Genomic DNA, 26,607 nt, shown 5'->3' on the forward strand with positions numbered 1-26,607 from the left:
CGGGAAGGGACCCTGAGGATCATCTAGTCCAACCCTCTGCAATGCAGGAATCGAACCCGCAACTTTGGCATTATCAGCACCACACTCTAGCCAACTGAGCTATCCAGGCTCTTAATCTCACGGTCATGGGTTCAAGCCCCATGTTGAGTTAAATATTCTTGCATTGAAGTGGGTATGACCTGTGGTCCCTTCCAACCAGTGACAGATTTATGTATAAGCTAAACAAGCTATAGCTTAGGGCCCCACTCTCTTGGGCCCCCCCCCAAAAAAAAATTAAAGAAAAAAAAAACTGGATGTACATTTCCAAAATATAGGATAAAAAACAAATCAAATAAAACCTACATACAGCAACAGTGTTTTGTGTTGGGTAGGCTCCTATTTGTTATGTGCAAATGGCTTTAGATACCTATTGGGTCTATAAATTACCATATAGCATATATTCAACAACAAAAAACAGCGACAATTTGTTGTTGACAAAGGACAGCTGGACATGTAAAGGGCCCCATTACCTTCAGTAGCTTAGGGCCTCATCAGACCTGAATCCGGCCCTGCTTCTAAAGCTACAATTCTATGATTCTTTGAGGATGAAAAACTTATGCTCCTCTTCCTCCCGTTAGCAGTAAAAACAATAATTATAATAATGTAGTATGTTCCTGAGCATCCACAGCTCTTTATCTCAATAAGCCTTACAACAAAACTATAAGGTAGGCTAATGTTGCCCCCATATTACAGATGGGATGGTTTTAACTTTAGAGATTAGTGGCTTGCCTGAGGCTACCCAACGATGAGCATGAAATCGGAACATAACTGCCTATCCATAGCTGGGGTTGCTGTTTCCTTTCACTAACAACATAGCCTTTCTGTGGGGTCTTCCGATGAAGCGTTCTGTGTGACTGGAAAAGCTTTCACATTCCTTTGCTTGATCCTGATGATTCGCACGCAGCGCAAACGGAAAAAAAGCTTCACCTAAACTGTGGGGAAAGAGAATACAGATATCCCTGTGTGGTCACGGAGAAAATCTGACTCCTGAACGGTCGCGTAGCTCTCAAAGTATGAAAGAAGCACCAGGACGCGACAGAGCCAATTCACATGTAAAGCATGGATAGTTTGGGGGCCCCGGCCAATTATCTTCCAAAACATTATTTCAGAAAGTCGCTCTCCCCCTCCTCCTCCGAGCCCCACGCCAGAGTCCAGATCTGGATTAGCCTTCCACCCACAGCCTTTGAAAGAAAAAAGGGCAAGCCACAAAATTAACATAACATTTAGTTTGGCCCATTGTTCACCACTTGGGGGGTCGTCCTCCCCAAATAGGCTTGGCCTCCATTAAAGAGGCAGAAGGCTGCTCTGAAATTCTGGACTGAGATCTCTCCCCCCCCCCCCCATTATCCTGATCAAATCCTTCCCCGCTCTCGCATTTGTGGCAGACATTCACCAGTTGTCTAATTTCTTCCGGTGACAATATCATTTTAAGATCTCCCTCGTGTGTCAATCTACTCATTGATGCCATTTTGCAAGCTGCATGTCTACTGAGAAACAGCGGCGGCGGCAAAATCCATAAAATCCCTCAAAGCTCATAACCTTTTCTAAGAAACCAGAGGCTTTTCTTTTCGGGATATTGGGATTAGAGATATCTGAAAATTATAAAAACTGTGCAACCACAGCAGCTTGCATGATATTTGCCCCCCAAAATGGAAAGAAGACGATGTCTTGACCAAAGAAGAATGGCAGCAAAAACTATTGGAATATGCAGAAATGGCGAAACTTGCTGGAAGGCTAAGAAGTCAAGACTTTTAATTTAGAGTGGAAATCGTTTATTGGGTATTTTAAACATGATTTAAAAATGATACAATCATTAGCAGGGTTAACACAAAGACACACAGTGAGAATATAGTAATCTTGAATGTATGGGATAATAATTAGGCTTAAATTAGGAGATGCAGCTAAGACATTATGAACATAAGCAACTGCAGAAAGGGGAGCGGAGGAAGGTCAAAATGGGGTACTGGAATTTGAAGTGAAATTATATCTTTTTTGACGTAAAATGATACACACACACACTCTGCAAAGCTCAGCACTTTAGGAACAAGAAGAACGTATGCACTGGAAATGAATGAAATCAGTACCCAAACGGAGATCTGGATTCATCTTTGCATACATTAGTTTACAGAAAAGGCAGCCAATATGGAAACGATAGAACAGGGGCGCCAGCTCCTGGGGGCTGAGATGCTCTGGGGCTACCACGTTCAGAGGCGATATGGGGGCAGGAGAGAATATATGTGGTTTGCAGGATTCCCAGAAGCACATCCGCTTGGTCATTGTGAGAAATAGGAGGCTAAAGGAGCTGAACCGCGTGTCTGGCCCAGTAGAACTTTGGAGAAGTTGCTCAGCGGTAGAACATCTGCTTCCCTGGCGGTTCTAAGTAGGATCGGGGGAAAGTCCTTTTCTGAAACCCTGGAGAACTGCTGCCAATCAGTGCAGACAGATAGACTCAATATAGGCAGGACTCGAACCCATCACTTCAAATTACAAGAAAGTCAATTCTGACTAAACACCGGGAGGAACTTTCTGACAGTAAGAGCTGAGTAGAACAGAGAAGTGGTTGTGTCTCCTTCCTTGGAGGGTTTTTTAAGCGGAGGTTGGGTGTCCATCTGTTATGGAGGCTTTAGCTGAGATTCTTCCATTGCATGGGGTTGGTCTAGATGACCCCTGGGTACCTTCCAACTCTGCAGTTCTATGATTCTATGAATATAAGGCCGCTTCCAGTATTGTTAAAGGTAAAGGGGCCCCTGACCATTAGGTCCAATCGTAGCCAACTCTGGGGTTGCGGCGCTCATCTCGCTTTATTGGCCGAGGGAGCCAACGGACAGCTTCCACTTCATGTGGCCAGCATGACTAAGCCGCTTATGGCGAACCAGAGCAGCGCACGAAAACGCCGTTTACCTTCCCGCCGGAGTGGTACCTATTTATCTACTTGCACTTTGACGTGCTTTCGAACTGCTAGGTGGGCAGGAGCAGGGACCGAGCAACGGGAGCTCACCCCGTTGCAGGGATTCAAACCGCCAACCTTCTGATCGGCAAGCCCTAGGCTCTGTGGTTTAACCCACAGTGTCATCTGCATCCCTTCCAGTATTCTTACCATTGTTTTATATTCTTAATCCCTTGGGAATTTCTCTCCTCTGACACCAAGTGGAATTTCTGCTAAAAATGGTCTTCCATCAGGATCCTCGGGTCAGAAGGAGACTTTTGTTTAAATAGGAGAATTGCCTGTCAGACTGGCCCAAGAGGATTAAGTTTGGGCTGCATTTTGTCTCCAGAGAGCTATGTCGAGCACACGGTAGCTGCTTGAACATCGTAGGTGTATCAATTTCCCAGTCTGGGTTTGTGTGCAGTTTTCCCAACACAGTTTCCCCATCCCTTCATCCTTCTCAGTTCTAGGATTATGATCAGGAGACTCTGCAATCTAAGCTCTGAAATGTTCAGAAAACTCACTGGAGTCCAGGCAGCCAAAAAAAGAAGAAAAAAGTTTTATTTCACTTTTTTTTTTTGTCCAAGTGGAGGGAGAAATGTCTGGCAGATCTATACAGACCATGACAACCCACTCATAGTCCGAGCCTTGCCAGTTTTTCTTTCCTTGAAAGAAGCAAGCAAGAGACGCTTGGGTGAGGGTAAACAGAGTTTGTAGATGCTGCAACCGCAGCTCCCCCCTCCCTCAAATTCCTCTCTGTCTTTCTCTCTCTCTCTCCACAGACAAATTGGCATGAATGAATCTTCAAACACCCCACTCAACACCCCTACACACCCCTGGCCCCTCCCACTCCCTTGCCATTGGCCAGCCGGTTTCTAAGAAGTAATTTAAAAAGGAGGCCTTGGTTTTGCATCGCTTAGGCTCCAAGAGGACAAGAAGACCGAAAGGCATCTCTCCCACAGCCTTCCCCACTGCTGCCTGGCCTGAACATGCAGACGTCTCAGGCTCTCTGCTCTTTCTGCATCTTCTTCCAAGTCTTCCTCCCTTCGGGGCGAGGCTGGCAAGTCCTTAAAAACGATGCCACGGAGATTGTGCCCGACTTCCCGGAGAATACTGAGCCACCGGCCGAGCAACCGTACGTCCAGAGTGACAACGACACCATGAACAACCGGGCACAGCAAGGAGAGAGGCACCTGCAAGTTGCCCTGGGCAGGACGGGTAAGGAAAACAATATATATACAGAGAAAGAGAGAGAAAGCAACCTCTTCTAATTCTCAGGTGTGTGAGCATCTCTAGCTGGCTGTTGTAGCAGAGCAAGCAGGTACCGTTTGCTGCAGGTTAGTGCACACATTTGATGTTGTTCCACGGATAAGGGAAAACCTATGGTCACACAGATGTGGACAGACTCCAACTCACATCAATCCCAGTGGTCCAGGATGATAGCAGTTGGAGTCCATCAAGATCTGGAACTTGACAGGTGCCACCATCCCTGGTTTTCATTTTTATAGAACCATTGAGTTGGAAGGGACCCCAAGGTCATCTAAGTCCACCCCCCCATGCAATGCAGGAAACCTTTGCCCAATGCGGGGTTCAAACCCACAACCCTGAGATCAAGGGTCTCATGCTCTTACCAGCTGAGCTATCTGTGAGCTTTGCCTCGCAGGAGCTCTCCAGGGTCTCTAGGTGAAGGCAGAGGAATTTCCCATTAGCTGGGATCGGAGGAGGAACAACAGAAGGTGCCCTCTATGGAGTCAGACCATTGGCTCAGCATTGTTCACATGGACCAGTAGCAGCTGTCCAGGGATGCTGGGAATCGCACTCAGGAGGAAAGCAATTACTCTGCTTCTAAGCAACGGACCTTTCCCCTGCAACCTGAGATCCTTTCCCTGGAGGAGCTGGGAATTGAACCTGGAGTGCTTGGCATGCAGAGCCTGTGCTTTCTCCCCTGAGCTATGGTCCCACCCCACCACAGGTGCTAAAGATTTAGTGATTAGGCTCCTGAAATGACTTTTCAGGAATTACATTGATTTACCCTACGAAGGGCAGCATTGTGCAGTCTTCGCAGGTGGTCTCCAGCCCAGGCACTGCTCAGACACAGATCCGTACAGAATCATAGAAGAGTTGGAAGGTACATCTAGTCCAAACCCCTGTAATGCAAGAATCTTTCGCCCAGCATGCATCTCGAACCTGGGACCCTGAGATTAAGAGTCTCATGCTCTACCAATTGAGCTATCTGCTTGCCTTCATGAAGGCTGCAGCACAACCTGCCTTCAGACCAGTCTTTGGGACTAGGACAGCCCCACGTGTTCTCCCAGGACTAGATCCTGACCCGCTTTGTTTCAGGAAGGTCCCTGCAACGTGCCTTCAAGACCACGCCTTCTGCCTCTTGTAATCTGCCTTGCTTGTTGCACACAGCCAAGAACTGTCCCCTGGCAAAGGAGCTCTGTGTAACATGAATGCTTTCACACTTCATGGGCCAATAATTTTTTACAGCCGTTTGGTCCCCCCAGTAGCCGTTTTCATCGGTGAGACTTAAAAGTGGCTTTTGTTTCGACCAGATTTTGTTAAACATAAAACCTATTCGGCCAGAATGTTTATTGGCATTGCGAGAATGTCTCCTCTGCTTCCTGTCCTGCAATGCTTAGATCGTAACAGGAACACTCGCCAAAGGACATGTGTGAAAATGCTCTTAAGAAGGTAGCAATTTGTCCTGAAATATGACCCATGAACACTGTGGGATGATATCTTTTATTAGGGCTCTATTTACAGGTTTTGCAATGAGACAGTATGATGTTCTGACCTCTGGGGTGGAGGAGAAATTGATTTCAATTTGCATTTAAAGGCACACCTACTTAATTCACATTCTCTGAAACAATATGCAAAATATAGGAAGTTTTAAAAATTTGCACTGCTCTGAATTTTGCAGTGCTGCTCTTCAGCTAAGTAATGTGTGCAAAAGGGCACATACTAGGGTAAATGTCCATTTTTGTAAGTGGAAAAAATGACAATTTTTAAAAGATAAATGTGCATAGAAAGGCATATGTTGCTGAAAATAAGATACAAAAATGCTTTGTATTAGGGAAAACTGATTTTGCAAAAACAACAAAAAAGCATTATAAGATATTTGCACTAAAATGCTGGTGAATTTTCATAAGAAAAAAATTGCTTACTGATGTGGAGATCTGGAGATTGGAAAAACTGAAACCAGCCTATTTCCCAATCCTTACAAACTACATCGTGGTGCTCTTTGCAATGTCCCGTGCCAAACTAGAAGGCTGCTCCCCACAAACTTGCTAGAAATGGCAGGCTGGGAGGGAAGGACTGACTGACAGAGCTACTTTGCCTGAAAAACAGATCTGTGTATGGATAAACACCTAGCATGTGCCTTGCCATGACAGGGTGAGAGAAGGGGGTCTTACTCATAGAGTAATTCTGACTCCAACAGTTTGCAGATAGGGAAAACAAAACTACTGTTTGTTTCCCCTTTATTTTGGCCCCATTATAAAATATGAGAGGGAGAACTGATGCAAACAAAGCCTTTTGGGTGCACCCTAGATGTAACTCATTCCATTTTGAGGTTGCTGATGTATGAAAGTTCCCCTTTTCTCCACAACCTGGACTGAAGCACCCAGAAATGTACCCAGAAATGGGGATTGGATCTGGAATAGCTCAGCCCGTAGACCATGAGACTCTTAATCTCAGGGCGGTGGGATTGAGCCCCTTCTAAAAACGTGTGTGTGTGTGTGTGTGTGTGTGTAAACCCTAACTTCAATTTCCTTGCAAAAATTCTGCTGCACAGGGTTGCATCCAACTAGGAGCAAACCCGTTGCAATTAATGAACCGAAGTGAGCCGTGTCCTTTAATGGGCTTACTCTGAGTAGGACCAGTATTGGCAGCAACCCACAGGATCCTGTCCTCCCCTCAATCACAAGAGGACAAGGGTTAGAATCACAGAATTGAAAGGCGCCCTGGGGATCAAGGTCTGAGCTATCTTGTACCATAGAACAGAACCATATACTTGGTTAGGCTTTGCATGACAAGCTTGTAGCTACATGGAGGTGCAGAAGCCTTGTTCTCTTTTCCACTTGTGTGTGCAGAGGAGGGGGGGTCCCTGTCAGGACTGCAGCTGGGGAGGCGTAAGTGACAGCCTTCTGACAATGTGTGTCTGTGGGATCTTGTCACCAACAACCGCATGAGAAGTTGGCACACTCGCAAGCTCCTTCCCATGTTCTGTCTCGGATTATCAGCCCACTTCCTGCTTCTGTCCGCATGGGGGAAGCTCATACTTTGCTTAGGAAACAGTCACCTTCCTGAAATTAGGCTGAGCAAGCAATTCTAGAATGTTCTTCCTCTGGGTCACAACCATACCTGTTCCTCTCCATTATCAGAACACCTCCCCTTTTAGAAACAAATCCTTTGTGTAGCCTATCTGCATATCACTCCTTACTGATTGTTGTTGTTGTTGTTGTTGTTGTTAAAGGGGTTGTGAGCTGCTTTGGGATTTTTCACAGCCCCAACGCCTTCACATTCCCATTGAATGATCTCCTTCCTCTTTTTTTGGCAAGCTACATCAAAGTTTTTGGCTGAGTCCAATTTCTGGATGGGCATTGTGCTGTCCTGTTACTCTGAGGCCTGCAAAAATGCAAGCCAGAGACTGCCTCCTGAGACCCCACATTTTCCAAATTACCTGGAGGGCCAGTCTAAGGGAGAACAATCTATGGGGTCCTCTTGACGAAGAGAATCTAAGAACATAGGAAGAGCCCTACTGGATCAGGCCAAAGAAGGTTTCCACCCACATCGTTCAGCCCAGACACTGAGGTGCAGCGCTGAGGGCCTTCTGGCGGTTCCCGCACTGCGAGAAGTGAGGTTACAGGGAACCAGGCAGAGGGCCTTCTCGGTAGTGGCGCCTGCCCTGTGGCGCCAGATGTGAAGGAAATAAGTAGCTATCTTATCTTTAAAAGAAATCTGAAGGCAGCCCTGTTTAGGGAAGTTTTTAATATTTAATGCTGTATTGTTTTTAACACTCTATTGGAAGCTGCCCAGAGTGGCTGGGGAGACTCAGCCAGATGGGCGGGGTATAAATAATAAATTATTATTATTATTAAAGATGATGATGATGATGATACCTCGCCTATCTAGCTGGGTTTCCCCAACCGCTCTGGGTGGCTTCCAGCAAAATATTAAAGTACAATAATTCATCAAATATTAAAAGCTTCCCTAAACAGGGCTGCATTCAGATGTCTTCTAAAAGTCAGATAGTTGTTTATTTCTTTGACATCTGGTAGGAGGGTGCCACTACCGAGAAGGCCCTCTGCCTGGTTCCCTAGGCAGCTTCCTGTTCTCACAGGGGCCAGCCAAATAACTATAGGAAACCCACAAGCAGGTCCTGTGTGTGACAGCACTCTCCCCAGTAACTAGTATTCAGAAGCACACCACTTACAATGTTGGAAAATCATCGCTAGCAGCCATTCATAGCCTTATCTTCCAGGGATTTGTCTAAACTCCATTTACAGCCATCCAAGTTTCACTCTGATGTTTTGTTCTGCCCTGGAGAACGGGGGTTCATATTCCAGAAGCAAGGAATGTGAATCCACAACCCTCACTCACAGTCACCAAGGTCTCTGTGACTCCCCTGCAATCTCCTGATCAAGAAGGCAAGTCTTGGAGACATCTAACCATGCCAAAGTGGCCAGCTTCAAGGAAGGGCCCTGTCCTTTTAAATTTGTGCCCGCTAAGAAGCGGGAGCCGACAGATACCCAGCAAAACTATTCTGCTACTAAAGTTCCCTGTTGACATCTGGTCATTGTAGGAGCCACACCTGCTTCCCCCCAGGAGCTCTCCAAGGTCCTGTAGAATCTGCCTAAGGCCTAGTTCTGACATAGCAGGTAAGGAGGTAGCAAACTTGTTTCTGGGTTGTACCACTTCAGCCTGCCGGTGGGTTTAATAAAATGTATATATTGCTAATTGCAAGAGGCGGGGGGAAAACCTCCAGTGGTTTACAGTTAGCCTGTAGCGTGTTCCAGGTAAACTCTCACTACTCCCCCCACTCCACATATTTTTTATGTATTAAGGCTTTTTTAAATGAAAGAGCGTTCAGCCGTGTGAGCGCCCTCCATTGGTCTGAAGTGGAACATCCCAGTGGTACAGCTGTTGTTTTTCTGAATTTGGAACAGGCTAACTAATGCCCTGTCAGGTGAGCTCACTGACTGGCCAGAATTTTAGTAGTGCGTAGAAATCTCTACTTGACTCCTGCCAAATAGCAAATCAGATAGAATCCACTGAAGACTGAGGGCTGGTTTTGTGCTCATTCAGAGCATCTAGTGCCATCTGGACGGATGTGGAATATTTTCAGGATCGAAGCTTGCATTTCTTCCGGGGGAGGTGGCGGATGTTGCATACTGGTGGTAGGTGGGACAAAATCCAAAAGTGTGCAGGCCCAAAGATCCTAGTAGTTGGTGGGGCTACTCAGGGGAAACAATAGGTTTGATTACCCTCCTCCCAAGGTGAGGGGAAGCGACCTAGCTGAGCCTGATAGGGCAGCTAACTCTATGGTATTAACCCCTTCATGCAGTAATTCGACTTCAGCATGCTGGCTATTCCACAAAAAACAACCCATCCTTCTTTCTGTCTTAGAACCCCTGGAGTTCAGCTGCCGGGAAACATACTCGACCCGCTACATCACCGATGGTCTGTGCCGCAGCATCAAGCCGCTAAGGGAGCTGGTCTGTTCCGGCCAGTGCCTCCCCTCCCACCTGCTCCCCAACTCCATTGGCAAGGGGAAATGGTGGCGGCAGAACGCCTTGGATTACCGCTGCATCCCGGCGCACAGCCGCTCCCAGCGCATCCAGCTGGCCTGCCCCGACGAGGAGCTGCGGACTATCAAGATCAGAGCAGTCACCGCTTGCAAGTGCAAGCGCTACACCCGCTACCACAACCGTTCCCAGCTCAAGGATTTCAGCAAAGAGGCCGCCCGGCCACAGAAGAACAAAAAGCCACGTCTCTCCAGGGCCAGGGGCAGTAAGGCCAACCAGCCGGAGCTGGAGAACTCCTACTAAGCGGAGGGGCCGTTGGCGAGGCCCAGCCCAGATTTTTGTTTTCTGCATGGCCCACCCTCTCTTTTCATTGTTGTTGATGGCGAATGGATAAACATGGAACGGAGTGAGCGGGGGATGGTGTCGAGGGGTCTCCATGGCCGCCGCCCCGGTTGGAGGTTCAGAGCTCATGCAGCCCAAAAGCTATCCGACTCTCCTCAAGGTGGTCGGACGAGAGAGGTGAAGGGTGGGGTGGGGGGAATGGACAGAGCGAAACTGAGCTGGAGGAGGCCTGAGAGATGAGTCGCTCAGAGGGTCCGCAAGGGGTGGTGTGATTCGAAAGGCCAAAGCGTGTGAGCAGGGCCTACTTGTTCCGCTGCCTCCCTTTCCTTGCCCTGACTCTGTTTGACAAAGGACTGGCGCCTCTCTGTGAAAGCAAACATCAGTTTAGAACCAGGTGACATCTCTCCAGGTGTGCGCTTACCTGCACGCCTTCTCTGCTATCCTTGCTTCTTCACACGTCGCACATTAATGCATCGCTCCTTGTTGTGCCGCAGCATTGCCTGAACTATGCGCTAAGGTCTTGATCAGCGGGACGTATTTGCTTCCTATCCTGTGATCTGTTGGGTTGTCCCTCCATTCACCAGGAGAAATGGGACACTTACAAAATTAAAAATGAAATCACGGCTTATTGTACAGTGCCAAATGCACACATGTCTTTGCAGACAGCTTACTTTGCAGGGGCAAGTTGGACCAGGAAACCCAAAAGAACCGGGGGGGGGGGGAGATTTTAAAACCATGCAGTATTGTACAGATCCTGACTTGTACATAAATATAGGGTGCTCGAAGGCTGAATGTGGCTTGCTATTTTAGGGTCAGAAAGTATATACCATGCAGCAGCCTTTTACTAGTATTCTGGGAGTCCCAATTTTTTTTTAAAAAAGGGAAAGGCAAAACAAGTTTCTAGTCCTCAGAGTGGCAGAAAAAAATATTTCTTTTTGGGCAGGGGGTGTTTTTTAGGAACACAAGGGCAATTCAGAGGGGATCCAGATTCATTTTCTCCAGTCAAGTGGATTCAATCTGTTTGTGGAAATAGGTTTCTAAACATGGACCAGATATGCTAGCTGTGCAGAAGTTAGAAGTCTGCACCATGGAGTTACTCCTTTCATTTGTGATGTGTTCATCAACAGGTGCCTCAGCCTCAGCACACGTGGAGCCACCCTGGTGTTCCCTTGTTTGTCTTGACCATTCGTTGATTCTTAGGATGCCGTTGATCTGGTCCAACTCAGTATAATGTGGCTTGTCGGTTTAGGCACTTGCCACTCCCCCCCCCCAGCCTTTGATCTGGATTAGAACTAGAATGTTGTTTCTACAATGCCAACACACAGCTGATGCTTAAAAGCTGTTCTCTGCAACAATGAGGGCTAGAAACCTTCTTTTAAAACATAGAAGAATACCTTTTCTCTGCAGCAGCAACAATAATAACCAAGGATAAAGAATTACCATTGCACTCATAGTGCTGTGAGTGATATCCTGATACAAACCTTTTGTGCAGGAAGTCATAGATATTCCCATTTTGCTCCAGTGAGCTTTGCAGTCCAAGCCTATGGGTGCAAGTCTCACTGCAGTCAAAAGGGGCTTCCTCCATATGTGTTAGTTTTGCGTCCGTTACAATCCTATCCATGCCTTCTCAGAAGTACCGTATTTTTCGCTCCATAACACGCACCCGACCATAACACGCACATAGTTTTTAGAGGAGGAAAATCCGTAGGCATGCCACCCGTAGGCATTTCCTCCATAACACGCACAGACATTTCCCCTTACTTTGTAGGAGGAAAAAAGTGAGTGTTATGGTGCACAAAATACGGTAATTCCCACTGATTTCAGCAAGGCTTAGGGATGATTAGCTTTCCTCTGCTCTTTCCAGGCATGGTCCATGCTTTAATGCTCTGTGTCTGAGCACCTTTTTTTTTTTTTTTTTTTGCTCCAGAGATTTTCCATGGAAACCAGCTCTTTAAAGCTGAATCGGAGCAAATGGCAATCTGCAGAAAACCCAAATTGACATTTGCTCCGACAGAGCACCAAAAAGCGGGCTTTTGCAAGGAAAGCTCCAGGGCAAACTCACACACACACACGTTCAGATCTGAGTTTAAACCACAGACCTGTGCCTAGAAAGAGAAGGGGGGAAAGTTAAAAGATGACCCCTGAGTCCTAAGTAAGTGGGTATATTTAGAGACTGTGACCTGCCAGAAGGCACCCAATAGACTTATGGCCAAACTAGGATTTGAAGCCCAACAAAGACCGATATTCTGTCCACTGGAGACCTATTTCTAGATGCCTCATGGCTGATCCAGAGAACTTTGAACATGCTGCCAATTCTGCCGTCACTGAAACAGGAATTAAAGTAATTTTCCGTTTCTGAAACGAGCAGCACCCAGGCCTCAAGCCACCTTGGAGTTCATTCCCTCGACTTGGACACCTTCCCCCCTAAATCCAGATGTGCGCGTCTCGGTTATTCGGCAGTGGGAAACATGTGCTGCGCATGAACTCAGCTGCGCTTGGTTTAGTGCTCCCTTCCCATTCGTTTAGCATCCTCTGGGCATCAACATCTGGACAGCCCATACGGAATCAGCAGCCCTTCCAGATGTTGCTGGACTTCAAACCTGCTTTAAACAAGACAAAATTCAGCACCTGCGTATATCCCTTCCCCCAGTTGTTCCTGCTTCATCAACTTGTAAGATGTGTGTGTGGCCTTTAGGATTTGTTTCCACTGGTCGACTTGGCGACGGAAAAACTGCATTTCCCAAGATTAAAATGGCATATTTATTATTTCCCTGTAAAAAGTATTTATGCGACAACTTTCTTTCTTCTCTGCTCTTCATCATGTAGCAACTGGGCAATCCTGCTCCTGAGATATTTAGCTTGACGTTTCAGAGTTATACAGATATATTCCTAAAAAGTATTAAGTGAATAAAGTCATGTCCATGGAAAATGATGACTGGTGGTTTTTTTTTTGGTTTTTTTAAATGTGCAATGCAGGGGTTGTTAACCTGGGGGCCATATGGCTCCTCTAGACAGCCATCTTGGGGCTACATAGCTGTGGTGGGCGGGGTCAGAGGCAAAAGTGGGTGGAGTCACAGACATGAATTTTACACCCTCTCTATCCTCCGCCCAGACAACGAAGAGGCATTATCGGAGCTCAAGGACTGTCAAGGGGCTGACAGGACAAGCAGGTCACTCACAGGCCAAAGAGGGAGATACGAGGCTAATATGCAGTTACCGTAGCTTCTTTAATAATAATAATACAGTGGTACCTCAGGTTACATACGCTTCAGGTTACACACTCCGCTAACCCAGAAATAGTGCTTCAGGTTAAGAACCTTGCTTCAGGATGAGAACAGAAATCGTGCTCCGGCGGCACGGCAGCAGCAGGAGGCCCCATTAGCTAAAGTGGTGCTTCAGGTTAAGAACAGTTTCAGGTTAAGTACGGAGCTCCGGAACGAATTAAGTACTTAACCTGAGGTACCACTGTATTATTAATATTATTACCACTGTAATAATAATAGTAATAATAAATTTTATTTATACCCCGCCCTCCCCAGCCAAGACTGAGCTCAGGGCGGCTAACACCAGATATAAAAACAATTGATTGAAATACAACTTATAAACAAGATTAAAATACAACATTAAAATGCAGCCTCATTTCAGTAGGAACACAAATCAAAAACTTTTTGGGGGATGAAAACGCCTCTCCTTTGCTCTCCAGCCCTCTGAGTCAGGTCTTCACCCCTGTAATCTTCCGCTATGGCAGAAACCTACTTTCTGTGCCTGTCTGGCCTGTTCCTCAGCAACATCCTTTGCATACTGGGGGTCAGGGGGCTGGAGATACTGTGCTGTTGGTGGCACAGGAGAGCTCTGTGGCAATTATGCTTTAATTATGCGGAAGTTTCCCCGAGTCGTTTGGCCCTTTTTAAACAGTTCTCTTTTTCCCCTCCTAGAAAAGACTGCACAAAACTCGTGGTTTAAAAGTTTAAAATAACACATTGCTTTACTTGGTATACTGGAACATATTTACATGAATTTATATACGAGGCTGACTAATATTTGCAGAACTGGTTCTGAGGCACATAGCAGCATAAAACAACATCTGCTGCTCTCACAGTCAAAAATCTCTCTCAAAAGCTGCAGGGTCTGGCTCCCCTCTGTCGGAGTCAGCATGCAAACTGGAAACCTCATCTCTCTGTCCTGTGCTCGGCCCACCTGCCTCTCCGTGATCCCTCACACTTCCTGCTACTCATATCTCCCAGTCGGTCCCCTGCTCTGAAGTGTGGCTGGTATTCCACCACCAGGATCCGGGATCTAAATCGTCATCTTCTGTGCCCTCCCTGGGGGCTCTTGGGCAGGCAACTCCCACCGCCCTTTCCTAATCCTGCCAGTTTCTGACAAGGACACCGTCCAGAGAGGCAAAAAACCCCCAAACCAAAACACCCCCCCCATACAAGGAGCCTATGAAATAAAACTTTTGAAGGATGTAGTGTGACTCATGCAACACGTTGGCGATTAATATACACAGAATAATAAATTATCCATTCTTTATCAACCTTCTGAGAAAAATACAAATCATTAAACAAAGCCACAGAGACTTGCGTACTACCCAACCGAAGATGAACTTATAATGTCTGGTTTCAGTAGGTTTTTCAAATGCTTAACTCAGTCTTTTAGATAAGTTCATGAAGATACCAACAAAAGGTAAGTTTGGTGTTATTCACTGAAATATACTCAGAGTCGCAAAGTGATTTCATGCTCTTTATTCAGCTCATAGTGGTGAGGAGGAATGAATGGAAGTCCCCTCACAGTATCTGCTTTATATACATTATTTACACAATGGGCTGCACATGATTGGCTAATCCCGGAATTCTACTGTAAGCCAATCAGGTTGTGGATTCACTTCTATCTGGAGCAGGATTGGGTGGTTCCTGCCAACCAATCATACTGCTGCATTGTTCTAGGACCAAACAGACTGCTGCATTCTGAATCCTATTGTTCTAGGACCAATCAGACTGCTGCAGTTTGGATCCTATTCAACTCAGTACATAACATTCACAATGCCGAGAGATGCTAGTGGAGTTGTAGATAGATGTTAATGAAGTTTTGGATGACAGGGTGCCGGCGTTTTGCACCTGTTTTGCCCTGGCAGTCCAAGTAATCAAGAGGCCGCTGTTTGCCCCCGATGGTGCCCTTTTACTGGGGCTTGCAGGTAGCACACTCCCAAGATTTTCCGGGCTTCTTCAGTGGTCTAATCTCAAAGTCTTGATACGTATTTTGATATTCAATCTTATAGAGAATACTCTTTCTTGGCTTAAGCTCAAGAGGCTGATGTCCTTTTAAGGGTGTAGCCTTGGAAGAGAGTATTTGGCTCAGGAGAGTGTGTGGCCTGGGGGGGAAGTCTGAGGGCTGGATAAACTGGACTTGTATTTCACACCTGAGCCTGAGGTCTCCCACCTCGTTGGTGTAATGCAAATATTGCAGGCCATTGTGTAGCGGGTGGGGGGGGCAGTTGCCATGGGCTCAAAATTGGCATAAAATTCCAACACCCGGTGCTGGCTTAATACAGTTGTGCGCATCCGTTGAAAATGGCTTCTCCTGTGCGAACCAGGAAGTGACCTTTCCAGACAACGGAACAACTCTTCTTTTCTTATCTCTGCAGTTGCAATCTCCAGGGTGATGTAGACATTGTTAGGCAATTGAATGTGCATGTGTACTCCATCCATTTACCTCCCACCTACCCTGGGCACTGGCAATCCATGCTACACCACTGTTCGCAGGACAGGAAAGTTGGAGGAAGCCAGACGGTTGCCCCCCGTCCCATCAGTACCTCTCCAGCTGCTGCCTAAGCAGGCATATTTTCATTTTGTTTCACTTTGAATTTGTATGTTGCCTTTCTGTTTACTATACACAAAGTGATTTACAAGTTGAAGAAGCAACAAAATAGACGGGGAAGTTCACACACGTAATAACAATCTGATAAAATACAAAAAAGGTCACAATAACTTTAAAACAGTCAGCTTATATCAAACAAAGCAGTGTTCAATAATCCAGTATTCAACAGAATAGTAAATGGTAAAATTAAATATCAGCAAAATATCAGCACCTGCCCTGCACATAAGGTAAAGGTAAAGGGACCCCTGACCATTACATCCAGTTGTGGCCGACTCTGGGGTTGTGGCGCTCATCTCGCTTTATTGGCCGAGGGAGCCGGCGTACAGCTTCTGGGTCATGTGGCCAGCATGACTAAGCCGCTTCTGGCGAACCAGAGCAGCACACGGAATTGCAGTTTACCTTCCCGCTGGAGTGGTACCTATTCATCTACTTGCACTTTGATGTGCTTTCGAACTGCTAGCTTGGCAGGAGCAGGGACCGAGCAACGGGAGCTCATCCTGTCATGGGGATTCGAACCACCGACCTTCAGATCGGCAAGTCCTAGGCTTTGTGGTTTAACCCACAACGCCACCTGCATCCCTTGCCCTGCACATAGAAGGCCACAAATTCATCTCCAGGTAGGGCTGGGAGAGACACCAGTCTGAAATCCAGTAGAGCTGTCAGTACAGACAGTAAGGTAAAAGGTAAAAAGGAAAAGGACCCCTGGATGGTTAAGTCCAGTCAAAGGTGACTATGAGGTGTGGCGCTCATCTCACTTTCAGGCCGAGGGAGCCGGCGTTTGTCCACAGACAGCTTTCCGGAGCATGTGGCCAGCAGGACTAAACCGCTTCTGGTGCAACAGAACACCATGATGGAAGCCAGAGCGCACATAAATGCTGTTTACCTTCCCACTGCAGAGGTACCTATTTACTTGCGCTGGTGTGCTTCGAACTGCTAGGTTGGCAGGAGCTGGGATAGAGCAACGGGCGCTCACTCCGTCAAGGGGATTCAAACCGCCGACCTTCTGATCGGCAAGCCCAAGAGGTTCAGTGGTTTAGACCACAGCACCACCCACGTCCTGTAGAGCTGTCAGTACAGAAAGTCAAACCAAAGGTCTGACTCAGTATAAGGCAGCATCCTATACAGTGGTGCCTCGCAAGACGAAATTAATTCGTTCCGCGAGTTTTTTCATCTAGCGAATTTTTCGTCTTGCGAAGCACGGTGTCGGAAAAGTTTTGGAAAAGCTTCAAAAATCACCAAAAACCTCAAAAAAGGCTACCACACCGCGTTCTATGAGTTGCTCCTCGAAGTCAAGTCGCAACTGTATTAACGGTGTTAAGAAAAAGGAAACAAACTTGCAAAAAATGCAAGACGTTTTCGTCTTGCGAAGCAAGCCCATAGGGAAATTCGTCTTGCGAAGCAGCTCAAAAACCGCAAAACCCTTTCGTCTAGCGAGTTTTTCGTCTTGTGAGGCATTCGTCTTGTGGGGCACCACTGTAGCTGTAATTTTACTTCCAAGGAAGAGGAAACAGAGCAAAACCTCACTTCCTGACTGGAAGTTTGAGAAGGGGCATTTCCTGGGACTACAGCCACACCCTAATTATGTTTATTTTATTTATTAGATTCGTATGCCACCCTTCCGGGACGCGGGTGGCGCTGTGGGTAAAACCTCAGCGCCTAGGACTTGCCGATCGCATGGTCGGCAGTTCGAATCCCCGCGGCAGGGTGTGCTCCCGTCGTTCGGTCCCAGCGCCTGCCAACCTAGCAGTTCGAAAGCATCCCCGGGTGCAAGTAGATAAATAGGGACCGCTTACCAGCGGGAAGGTAAACGGCGTTCCGTGTGCTGCAGTTGCAATCTCCAGGGTGATGTAGACATTGTTAGGCAATTGAATGTGCATGTGTACTCCATCCATTTACCTCCCACCTACCCTGGGCACTGGCAATCCATGCTACACCACTGTTCGCAGGACAGGAAAGTTGGAGGAAGCCAGACGGTTGCCCCCCGTCCCATCAGTACCTCTCCAGCTGCTGCCTAAGCAGGCATATTTTCATTTTGTTTCACTTTGAATTTGTATGTTGCCTTTCTGTTTACTATACACAAAGTGATTTACAAGTTGAAGAAGCAACAAAATAGACGGGGAAGTTCACACACGTAATAACAATCTGATAAAATACAAAAAAGGTCACAATAACTTTAAAACAGTCAGCTTATATCAAACAAAGCAGTGTTCAATAATCCAGTATTCAACAGAATAGTAAATGGTAAAATTAAATATCAGCAAAATATCAGCACCTGCCCTGCACATAAGGTAAAGGTAAAGGGACCCCTGACCATTACATCCAGTTGTGGCCGACTCTGGGGTTGTGGCGCTCATCTCGCTTTATTGGCCGAGGGAGCCGGCGTACAGCTTCTGGGTCATGTGGCCAGCATGACTAAGCCGCTTCTGGCGAACCAGAGCAGCACACGGAATTGCAGTTTACCTTCCCGCTGGAGTGGTACCTATTCATCTACTTGCACTTTGATGTGCTTTCGAACTGCTAGCTTGGCAGGAGCAGGGACCGAGCAACGGGAGCTCATCCTGTCATGGGGATTCGAACCACCGACCTTCAGATCGGCAAGTCCTAGGCTTTGTGGTTTAACCCACAACGCCACCTGCATCCCTTGCCCTGCACATAGAAGGCCACAAATTCATCTCCAGGTAGGGCTGGGAGAGACACCAGTCTGAAATCCAGTAGAGCTGTCAGTACAGACAGTAAGGTAAAAGGTAAAAAGGAAAAGGACCCCTGGATGGTTAAGTCCAGTCAAAGGTGACTATGAGGTGTGGCGCTCATCTCACTTTCAGGCCGAGGGAGCCGGCGTTTGTCCACAGACAGCTTTCCGGAGCATGTGGCCAGCAGGACTAAACCGCTTCTGGTGCAACAGAACACCATGATGGAAGCCAGAGCGCACATAAATGCTGTTTACCTTCCCACTGCAGAGGTACCTATTTACTTGCGCTGGTGTGCTTCGAACTGCTAGGTTGGCAGGAGCTGGGATAGAGCAACGGGCGCTCACTCCGTCAAGGGGATTCAAACCGCCGACCTTCTGATCGGCAAGCCCAAGAGGTTCAGTGGTTTAGACCACAGCACCACCCACGTCCTGTAGAGCTGTCAGTACAGAAAGTCAAACCAAAGGTCTGACTCAGTATAAGGCAGCATCCTATACAGTGGTGCCTCGCAAGACGAAATTAATTCGTTCCGCGAGTTTTTTCATCTAGCGAATTTTTCGTCTTGCGAAGCACGGTGTCGGAAAAGTTTTGGAAAAGCTTCAAAAATCACCAAAAACCTCAAAAAAGGCTACCACACCGCGTTCTATGAGTTGCTCCTCGAAGTCAAGTCGCAACTGTATTAACGGTGTTAAGAAAAAGGAAACAAACTTGCAAAAAATGCAAGACGTTTTCGTCTTGCGAAGCAAGCCCATAGGGAAATTCGTCTTGCGAAGCAGCTCAAAAACCGCAAAACCCTTTCGTCTAGCGAGTTTTTCGTCTTGTGAGGCATTCGTCTTGTGGGGCACCACTGTAGCTGTAATTTTACTTCCAAGGAAGAGGAAACAGAGCAAAACCTCACTTCCTGACTGGAAGTTTGAGAAGGGGCATTTCCTGGGACTACAGCCACACCCTAATTATGTTTATTTTATTTATTAGATTCGTATGCCACCCTTCCGGGACGCGGGTGGCGCTGTGGGTAAAACCTCAGCGCCTAGGACTTGCCGATCGCATGGTCGGCAGTTCGAATCCCCGCGGCAGGGTGTGCTCCCGTCGTTCGGTCCCAGCGCCTGCCAACCTAGCAGTTCGAAAGCATCCCCGGGTGCAAGTAGATAAATAGGGACCGCTTACCAGCGGGAAGGTAAACGGCGTTCCGTGTGCTGCGCTGGCTCGCCAGATGCAGCTTGTCATGCTGGCCACGTGACCCGGAAGTGTCTGCGGACAGCGCTGGCTCCCGGCCTATAGAGTGAGATGAGCGCACAACCCTAGAGTTTGTCAAGACTGGCCCGAACGGGCAGGGGTACCTTTACCTTTACCCTTATGCCACCCTTCACCATAGGATCTCAGGACAGTTCACAGAATAATTGAAATTGAAATTGAAATACTTTATTGTCACTTGTACAAACTTGTATACAGTGAGATTACAAGAGCACACCCCACTCAGCTCTATAATGTAATGTAATGTAATGTAATGTAATGTAATGTACAGGATAAAAGAACAAATAAATAAGTAAAGCAAATCAGCAAAACAATAATCCACCCCCGTTCCCACAGACACATTTAAAAGGCCGTAGGATATTAATCTGCCAAAGACCTGGTTGAAGAGAAACGTTTTCACCTGGTGCCTACAAATAAACAATGAAGGCCCAAGGCGAGCCTCCCTAGGGAAAGAATTCTACAAATGGGGAGCCACCACAGAAAAGGCCCGCTCTCGTGTTGCCACCCTCTGGACCTCACCTGGAGGGCCTTAGAGGCTGAACACAGAGTCTGGGATGATTTATATGGGGAGACGCAATCCTTAAGGTATCCTGAACCGTTTAAGGCATTTAGGTCAAAAGCAGCATTTTGAATTGGCAGACAGTGCAGTCGGACCAGGATCGGGGTAATATGCTCAAACTGTCTTGTTCCAGTGAGCAACCTGGCTGCTGAATTCAGAGGCAGCCCTACATATATTGCGTTGCAGTAATGTAACCTAGAGGTTACCAGAGCATAGACAACAGTAGTCAGGCTATCCCTGTCCAGATAGGGGAGTAGTGGGGCCAGCAGCCGAAGCTGATGGAAGGCACTCTGGGCCACTGAGGCCACCTGAACCTCAACAGACAGCAGCAGATCCAGCAACACCCCGAAGCTACGTACTTGCTCCTCCAGAGGGAGTGTAAAGCCTTTACCTCAAAGGATCTTGGGAAGTGTAGTTTCTAAAGGGTGCTGTGAGTTGCTAGGAGACCTCTATTCCTCTCATAGAGCTACAATTTCAGAATGCTTTAACAATTGATCTCACTTCCTGGCAGAATTCTTTGGGGGGAAGCAGTCCTTTTTTTCTGGGGGGACACAGGGGTACGCATACTCCTAAACATTTTGTGAATCTAAGTTTGGCCTCATTGAGGGGCAGTATTTCAATAGGAGTAGGAAAATGAGAGTACCCCTAAACATATTTTTTTAAGAAAAAAAGCACTGGGGGCTTCATCAAAGTGTATTTGCAGTTGTGGTTTAGTCATTTAGTCGTGTCCGACTCTTTGTGACCCCATGGACCAGAGCACGCCAGGCACTCCTGTCTTCCACTGCCTCCCGCATTTTTGGTCAAACTCATGCTGGTAGCTTCGAGAACACTGTCCAGCCATCTCGTCCTCTGCTGTCCCCTTCTCCTTGTGCCCTCCATCTTTCCTGCTTGGCAGGGGGTTGGACTCGATGGCCCTTGTGGTCTCTTCCAACTCTATGATTCTATGATTCTATGAACATCAGGGTCTTTTCCAGGGAGTCTTCTCTTCTCATGAGGTGGCCAAAGTATTGGAGCCTCAGCTTCAGGATCTGACCTTCCAGGGAGCACTCAAGGCTGATTTCCTTAAGAATGGATAGGTTTGATCTTCTTGCAGTCCATGGGACTCTCAAGAGTCTCTTCCAGCACCAGAATTCAAAAGCATAAATTCTTTGGTGATGAGCCTTCTTTATGGTCCAGCTCTCATTTCCATACATCACTACAGGGAAAACCATAGCTTTAACTATATGGACCTTTGTTGGCAAGGTGTATTACAGTGCTTTAAATGTATGGTCTGAATTTGGCCAGAGAAACTTGGGGTTCGTGTTAGTTTGTGACAACCCTGTGCATATGAAGGGAAGACTGAAAAGGCTCCCCCCCCCTGCAATGCAGGGATATGCAGCTGTTCCATATGGGGATCGAACCTGCAACCTTGGCATTATCAGCACCATGCTCTAACCAACTGAGCTGTGGCGACCTCAGCACATGGCAGGAAGTGATAGTCCACAGACTCATGCTTAACCCTGCTGACACGCAGTACTCTGAGTCAGCTGCTACCTCACTGCAAAGGTGCGCAGGAAACCCTCCCTGGCGGTCAAAGGTTTTAACAGTTAGGAGAGAATTTATTCATTGCAGTTTATCCCTCCAAGTGCCCATAGGTATGGGCTGAACAGAGTTTCACAAACCCCATCCTTGGCAGCAGCAAAATCAAAAGCATAGGAATTAGGTTGTAAAGCCTCCTTTTGAGCAATGAAATAAGCTGGCTTTCCTCCTCATACTTAACAAAGAACCAGGCAGGAACTTGCAAAGTAAGTTTAAAGATAAGATTTACTTACTTTATAACCATGCATTGGTTGTCAGCAACAGTAGCAGTAAAAGCTATGCAGGCAAAATACTTATATTCAGCGCTATTTTTCTAGAAAAATAGGTACTGGAGCTCACCACAAACATCTCCCTTGTTCTCTTAGAATGGCAATGGCACCCACCTGAGAGGTGCTGGAGATGAGCTTCAGTGAGCTCCGGCTGGGGGGGGGGGGGAAGCCATGCTTATATTTACAGTATGACCAGCTTAGCAAGTGGAGGCATGTCTGCAGCCCATGCTGGTCCAAGGAAGAGAGGGAGAAACAGGAAGGGAGAGGGAGAAACAGGAGAGGAGGGGAAATGACACGGCATAGAACCCTCTCTACCAATCACATTTCTATGGTCTGAGTATCTGCCTGTACAGCTCTGTGGTGTTAGCCCCTTCTCATGCCAACTAACAAGTGTGATAGGAATTTTGAGGTCTTAGATATATGTTAAGTGTTCTTAAGTGTACCAACCAAGCACGTACATAGAAGCACGCACAGGAAGACCGACCTGAAACCATTTTGATTCCCAAACTGAGCAAATGTTTTCTCTGCAAGGTCAAAGGAAAATGGAAAAGCCTCCCCATTGTCTTTTCCTTCACAAATCCTGTCTTAAGGGTATGTCTGTGTTTGAATAGGGTGAGCCTGTGACCTGACTCAGGAACTAAGTATTTATCATTACTAAGTATTTATCATTACAAAAGACTGGCCAGGCTCCCCAGCGTATCCAATCAAGTAAGCAGGCAATCCAATCAAGTGACCATTAAACAGGTAACCTGTCAGACGAGACAAACAAGTCACTCAGATTTCTGTTTTAGACCACCTTTTCTGTGATGTAGATATGATGTATGGAGGGGTGGTCTTGAGCTCCAGGGCAGGGAATTTAAATTGTCTATACAGTATAAGACCTTGCGCGTCATATGGGTTCCTCCTCCTTTCCTGCGTGTGAGGGGACACCCTGTTGCAACAGATCAATAAAGATCAGACTTACTTGCTGCTTTGCTTCTCAATATTCTCTGGTTGGCCTCTGTTATTTTCTCCTACCAATAGGGAACCTACGTAAGGACTCTATATGGGCCCTTGGATACCCCATAAGGGAAAAAGGGCAGGTTTTGTTTACAACAGAAGAATATGCATATGTTAGGTTTGGCCGCTAATCTCCCACGAAAGCAAGGCCACAAGGCTCTCTGTCTTATTGGAACTTTTATTGGTTGCATTGCATTGCTTTGATGCCCCAAGGACCTGAGGTGGCATACATGGTTGCTTTCCTTCCTTGGTTAATCCCCACAACAACAGGTGGGTTAGGCTGAGAGGCAGTGACTGCCCCAAGGCCGCCCAGTGATTTTCATGGCCAAGGGGAGATTTGAACCCTGGGCTCCCAGGTCCTAGTCTCACGCTCTAACCACTACTCCACACTGGCCTGGTATTGCTGGGTTAGGCCAAACAAGGCTTTTTGTTTTGTGTTATTGTGGGGAGAAAACACAGGCAGGGCACCCCTCTCCCCTCTGCGCTGTCCTTTACAAGTTTTGGCCTAACCAGCCTTCTCTCTCTCTCTCTCTTTCTCTCGAGGTATTTTTCAGCTAAATCAGTCCTTCTGTCCATCCTCTCTGTCCTTTCCGACCTCCTCCCGCCAAGCAGGGGCCGGCCGGTTTTGTTTACATGGCGGGTTATCGGGCCCCCAGGCGAAACAGTGCGCGCCTTTATCGCTTTGCCAATTTCTGTAGTGCTTGTGGCGTGAGGTTATTTCCATGACTTAAGAAAACAGCTCACGCCTGGCCAGACAAACACACACAATGAGCTCATCCTTCATTCGGATTCTTTCTGTGCAGAACACCCCCTGCGGGAACGGCCTTGGGACAGCCTGGCTCCTGAGAGACTATTTGTATCTGATCTTTTTTTCTTCCTCCTTTCCCTTCCTTCCTTCTCTCTGCTTCCTTCCTCCCCTCTGCTATAAAACACAGCCCATTTCACGCTCGTGTGTAATAAATCCAGCTTTCAGGGAGGGAAAAAAAAGAGCCCAGGCTTTCGTGGTTTATTCCCCCCCCCCAACCTCCTTAAGCCTGAAATAAGTCTCCAATTTGACATAATTACACCCTCATTTTGAGGGGTGAGAGCTATTTGTAGGGACTTAAGGTCTGTTTCCTCTTTACTTCTGCTCTGGCAAGTGGTGGGAGGCAGTGGGGGGGGATGAACGCGAGGAATTGGGGGCCAGGAAAGTGAGCAGAAGAACGCAAGAAGAACACTTACATTGGAGAAGGAGAAGTAGAGTTCTGCTGGAATAGACCAAAGGCCATCTAGTCTAGCTTATTCTCACGGTGGCCAAATAGATGCTTACGGAAAGCTAGCCAGCATGACCTGAGAGCACTAGAATTCCTCCCACTAGGGATGGGGAAGGAACGATGATGAAGATGAAGATGAAGATGATGATAACATGAGATGAACCTGCTGCATTAAGCCAGTCTTGTCTAGGATCCTGTTCCAACAGCGATCAACCACATTCTTATGGGAAGTTAGCAAGCAGTAATGGGAGGCACCAGCTAGGGAACCCCCCCCCCCCAAGGGAAGAAGGTTTAGAGCCTGGGGATAGGTGGTAAGATGACCATGTGTGGTCAGAGGAAGAAGGAGGAGGAGACTCGGAAGAGGAGGTGTTGGAAGCCGAAGAGGTAACAGGGCTTCGTGAGCAGGGAGAGTCTGTAGCAGACAGAAGTCCAGAATCAGTGGCAGAAGCAGAGGCAACTCTACAGGATTTCAGGAAGGGGTCTTTCCCAATTCTACCTGGAGATGCCAAGGATGGAACCCGGGGCATTTCTGGTACTCTGTCACTGACCTATGCCCCTTCTGGCAGTTTTTGAGGTGCTGGATGAGATTGAGGTCCAGCGCCGAGGGCCTTCTGGCGGTTCCCTTGCTGCAAGAAGCCAAGTTACAGGGCCTTCTCGGTAGTGGCTCCCGCCCTGTGGAACGCACCTCCCACCAGATGTCAAAGAGAACAACAACTACCAGACTTTTAGAAGACATCTGAAGGCAGCCCTGTTTAGGGAAGCTTTTAATGTTTAACAGACTATTGTATTCTAATATTTTGTTGGAAGCTGCCCAGAGTAGCTGGGGAAACCCAGCCAGATGGGCGGGGTTTAAATAAATTATTATTATTATTATTATTATTATTATTATTATTATTATTATTATTATTATTAACATTTGATAGTCAGTAACGATGCTCCTGCGTCAGGGATAATGAAACGGACAAGCGTGGATGAGGCCAGACAGTTGCTTAGCAGAGGGTAGCGAGTTTGCTATGGATGCTTGCTCACAGGGGAACTCTCCATTCCTCGAAGGCCGTTTGTACATTTCATTCCTTCTCTGGAACAAGATGTGGCCTCCTGGCTTCCTCCTTGATAGAGACCAAATAGAAGCGTGCACTGCTTTGTTTTTGGTTTCTCCCCTTGCTTAGCTTTTCAGCCATTATCCTCTGCTGCCGGGACCCATTTTCTCAATCAACCTTGGCAACTGTGCAGTCTCTGCTCTCCTGTAAACAGCTGTGAAATAAACCAGCCATATGTCTGTGGGGTTGATTGGAGGCAGAAACACAGGGACCTGCTTTTGGGGAGGGGGGTGAGTTGGGACATGTGCCTGGAAAAGTGCAGTGCGGACAGTTCCCGCTCCATTTCGGCCCCTGTGACATCTTTCAGCTCCACCCTGGATTCTACAAAGCAGAGCTTCCTAACTGTGTGTCGTGATACGTCAGTGTGCCGGCTGCAGTGTGTAGTTGTGTTGTGCAAACGCTCCCAGGTGCTCCTTCTGGGGCTGGAAAGAGATTAGTTTAACCTCCGGTTTTGCTCGTAAAACTGAATTACTGTGTCTCTGAAATGTCTAAAAAGTGGGTCGCCAACATGAAATGCTCTGCTGTAAAGCAACACTACCTGAGCATGTACAGAATTCCTCCCATCATTGTCGAATGGATGAAAGCAGCTCCCATGGACTGGGAGGAGGTGGAGTGGCAGGTAAGGATGCTTGAGGAATTCAGTCTGTACCAACCGTGATACGAATCGGCCTGACCCACACTTCTTAAACAAATGCGTGGAGAGGAATAATGTAAATATCATTTACAGCTCTCTTAACAATGCAGTTTTGGGCTCAGGAAAACATTATTTTAAAGATGAAATGTGCACTTCTTTCCCTTTTTGTAATAATATTTTATTCTTTTTTCCCATATAGAAAACCACATTTGTTACTCAACAATTATATTCCAATTCGACAAGTGAATTCCCGCTTACCCACCAGCAAAGTTTATAACTCAAATTACATGCAATTGCGTTTTAAGGTTCCATCTTATATGATTTCATCCTCTCTAACG

At 47.1% G+C, this 26,607-nt stretch overlaps 1 protein-coding gene and 1 long non-coding RNA gene across 2 annotated transcripts; one reads left to right on the top strand and one right to left on the bottom strand.

Annotated features, from left to right (window-relative positions):
- Positions 1–3,761: 3,761 nt before the first annotated feature.
- On the top strand, positions 3,762–10,025 carry SOST (sclerostin). The gene is made up of 2 exons (XM_081166922.1): positions 3,762–4,183; positions 9,599–10,025. Exons 1-2 carry the CDS (start codon positions 3,955–3,957, stop codon positions 10,018–10,020), a joined length of 651 nt encoding a protein of 216 aa, XP_081023048.1. The 5' UTR covers positions 3,762–3,954; the 3' UTR covers positions 10,021–10,025.
- Positions 10,026–11,544: 1,519 nt separating this feature from the next.
- Positions 11,545–22,432, bottom strand: LOC308571445. Its single transcript, XR_014001440.1, has 4 exons — positions 22,248–22,432; positions 15,106–15,710; positions 11,875–12,948; positions 11,545–11,682 (listed from the first exon to the last, which is right to left on the bottom strand). It is a non-coding gene; the product is annotated as an uncharacterized lncRNA (long non-coding RNA).
- Between the last annotated feature and the right edge of the window lie 4,175 nt (positions 22,433–26,607).

Source organism: Podarcis bocagei (genome assembly GCF_964188305.1).
Source record: "Podarcis bocagei genome assembly, chromosome: 13".
Classification (NCBI taxonomy): Eukaryota; Metazoa; Chordata; class Lepidosauria; order Squamata; family Lacertidae; genus Podarcis; species Podarcis bocagei.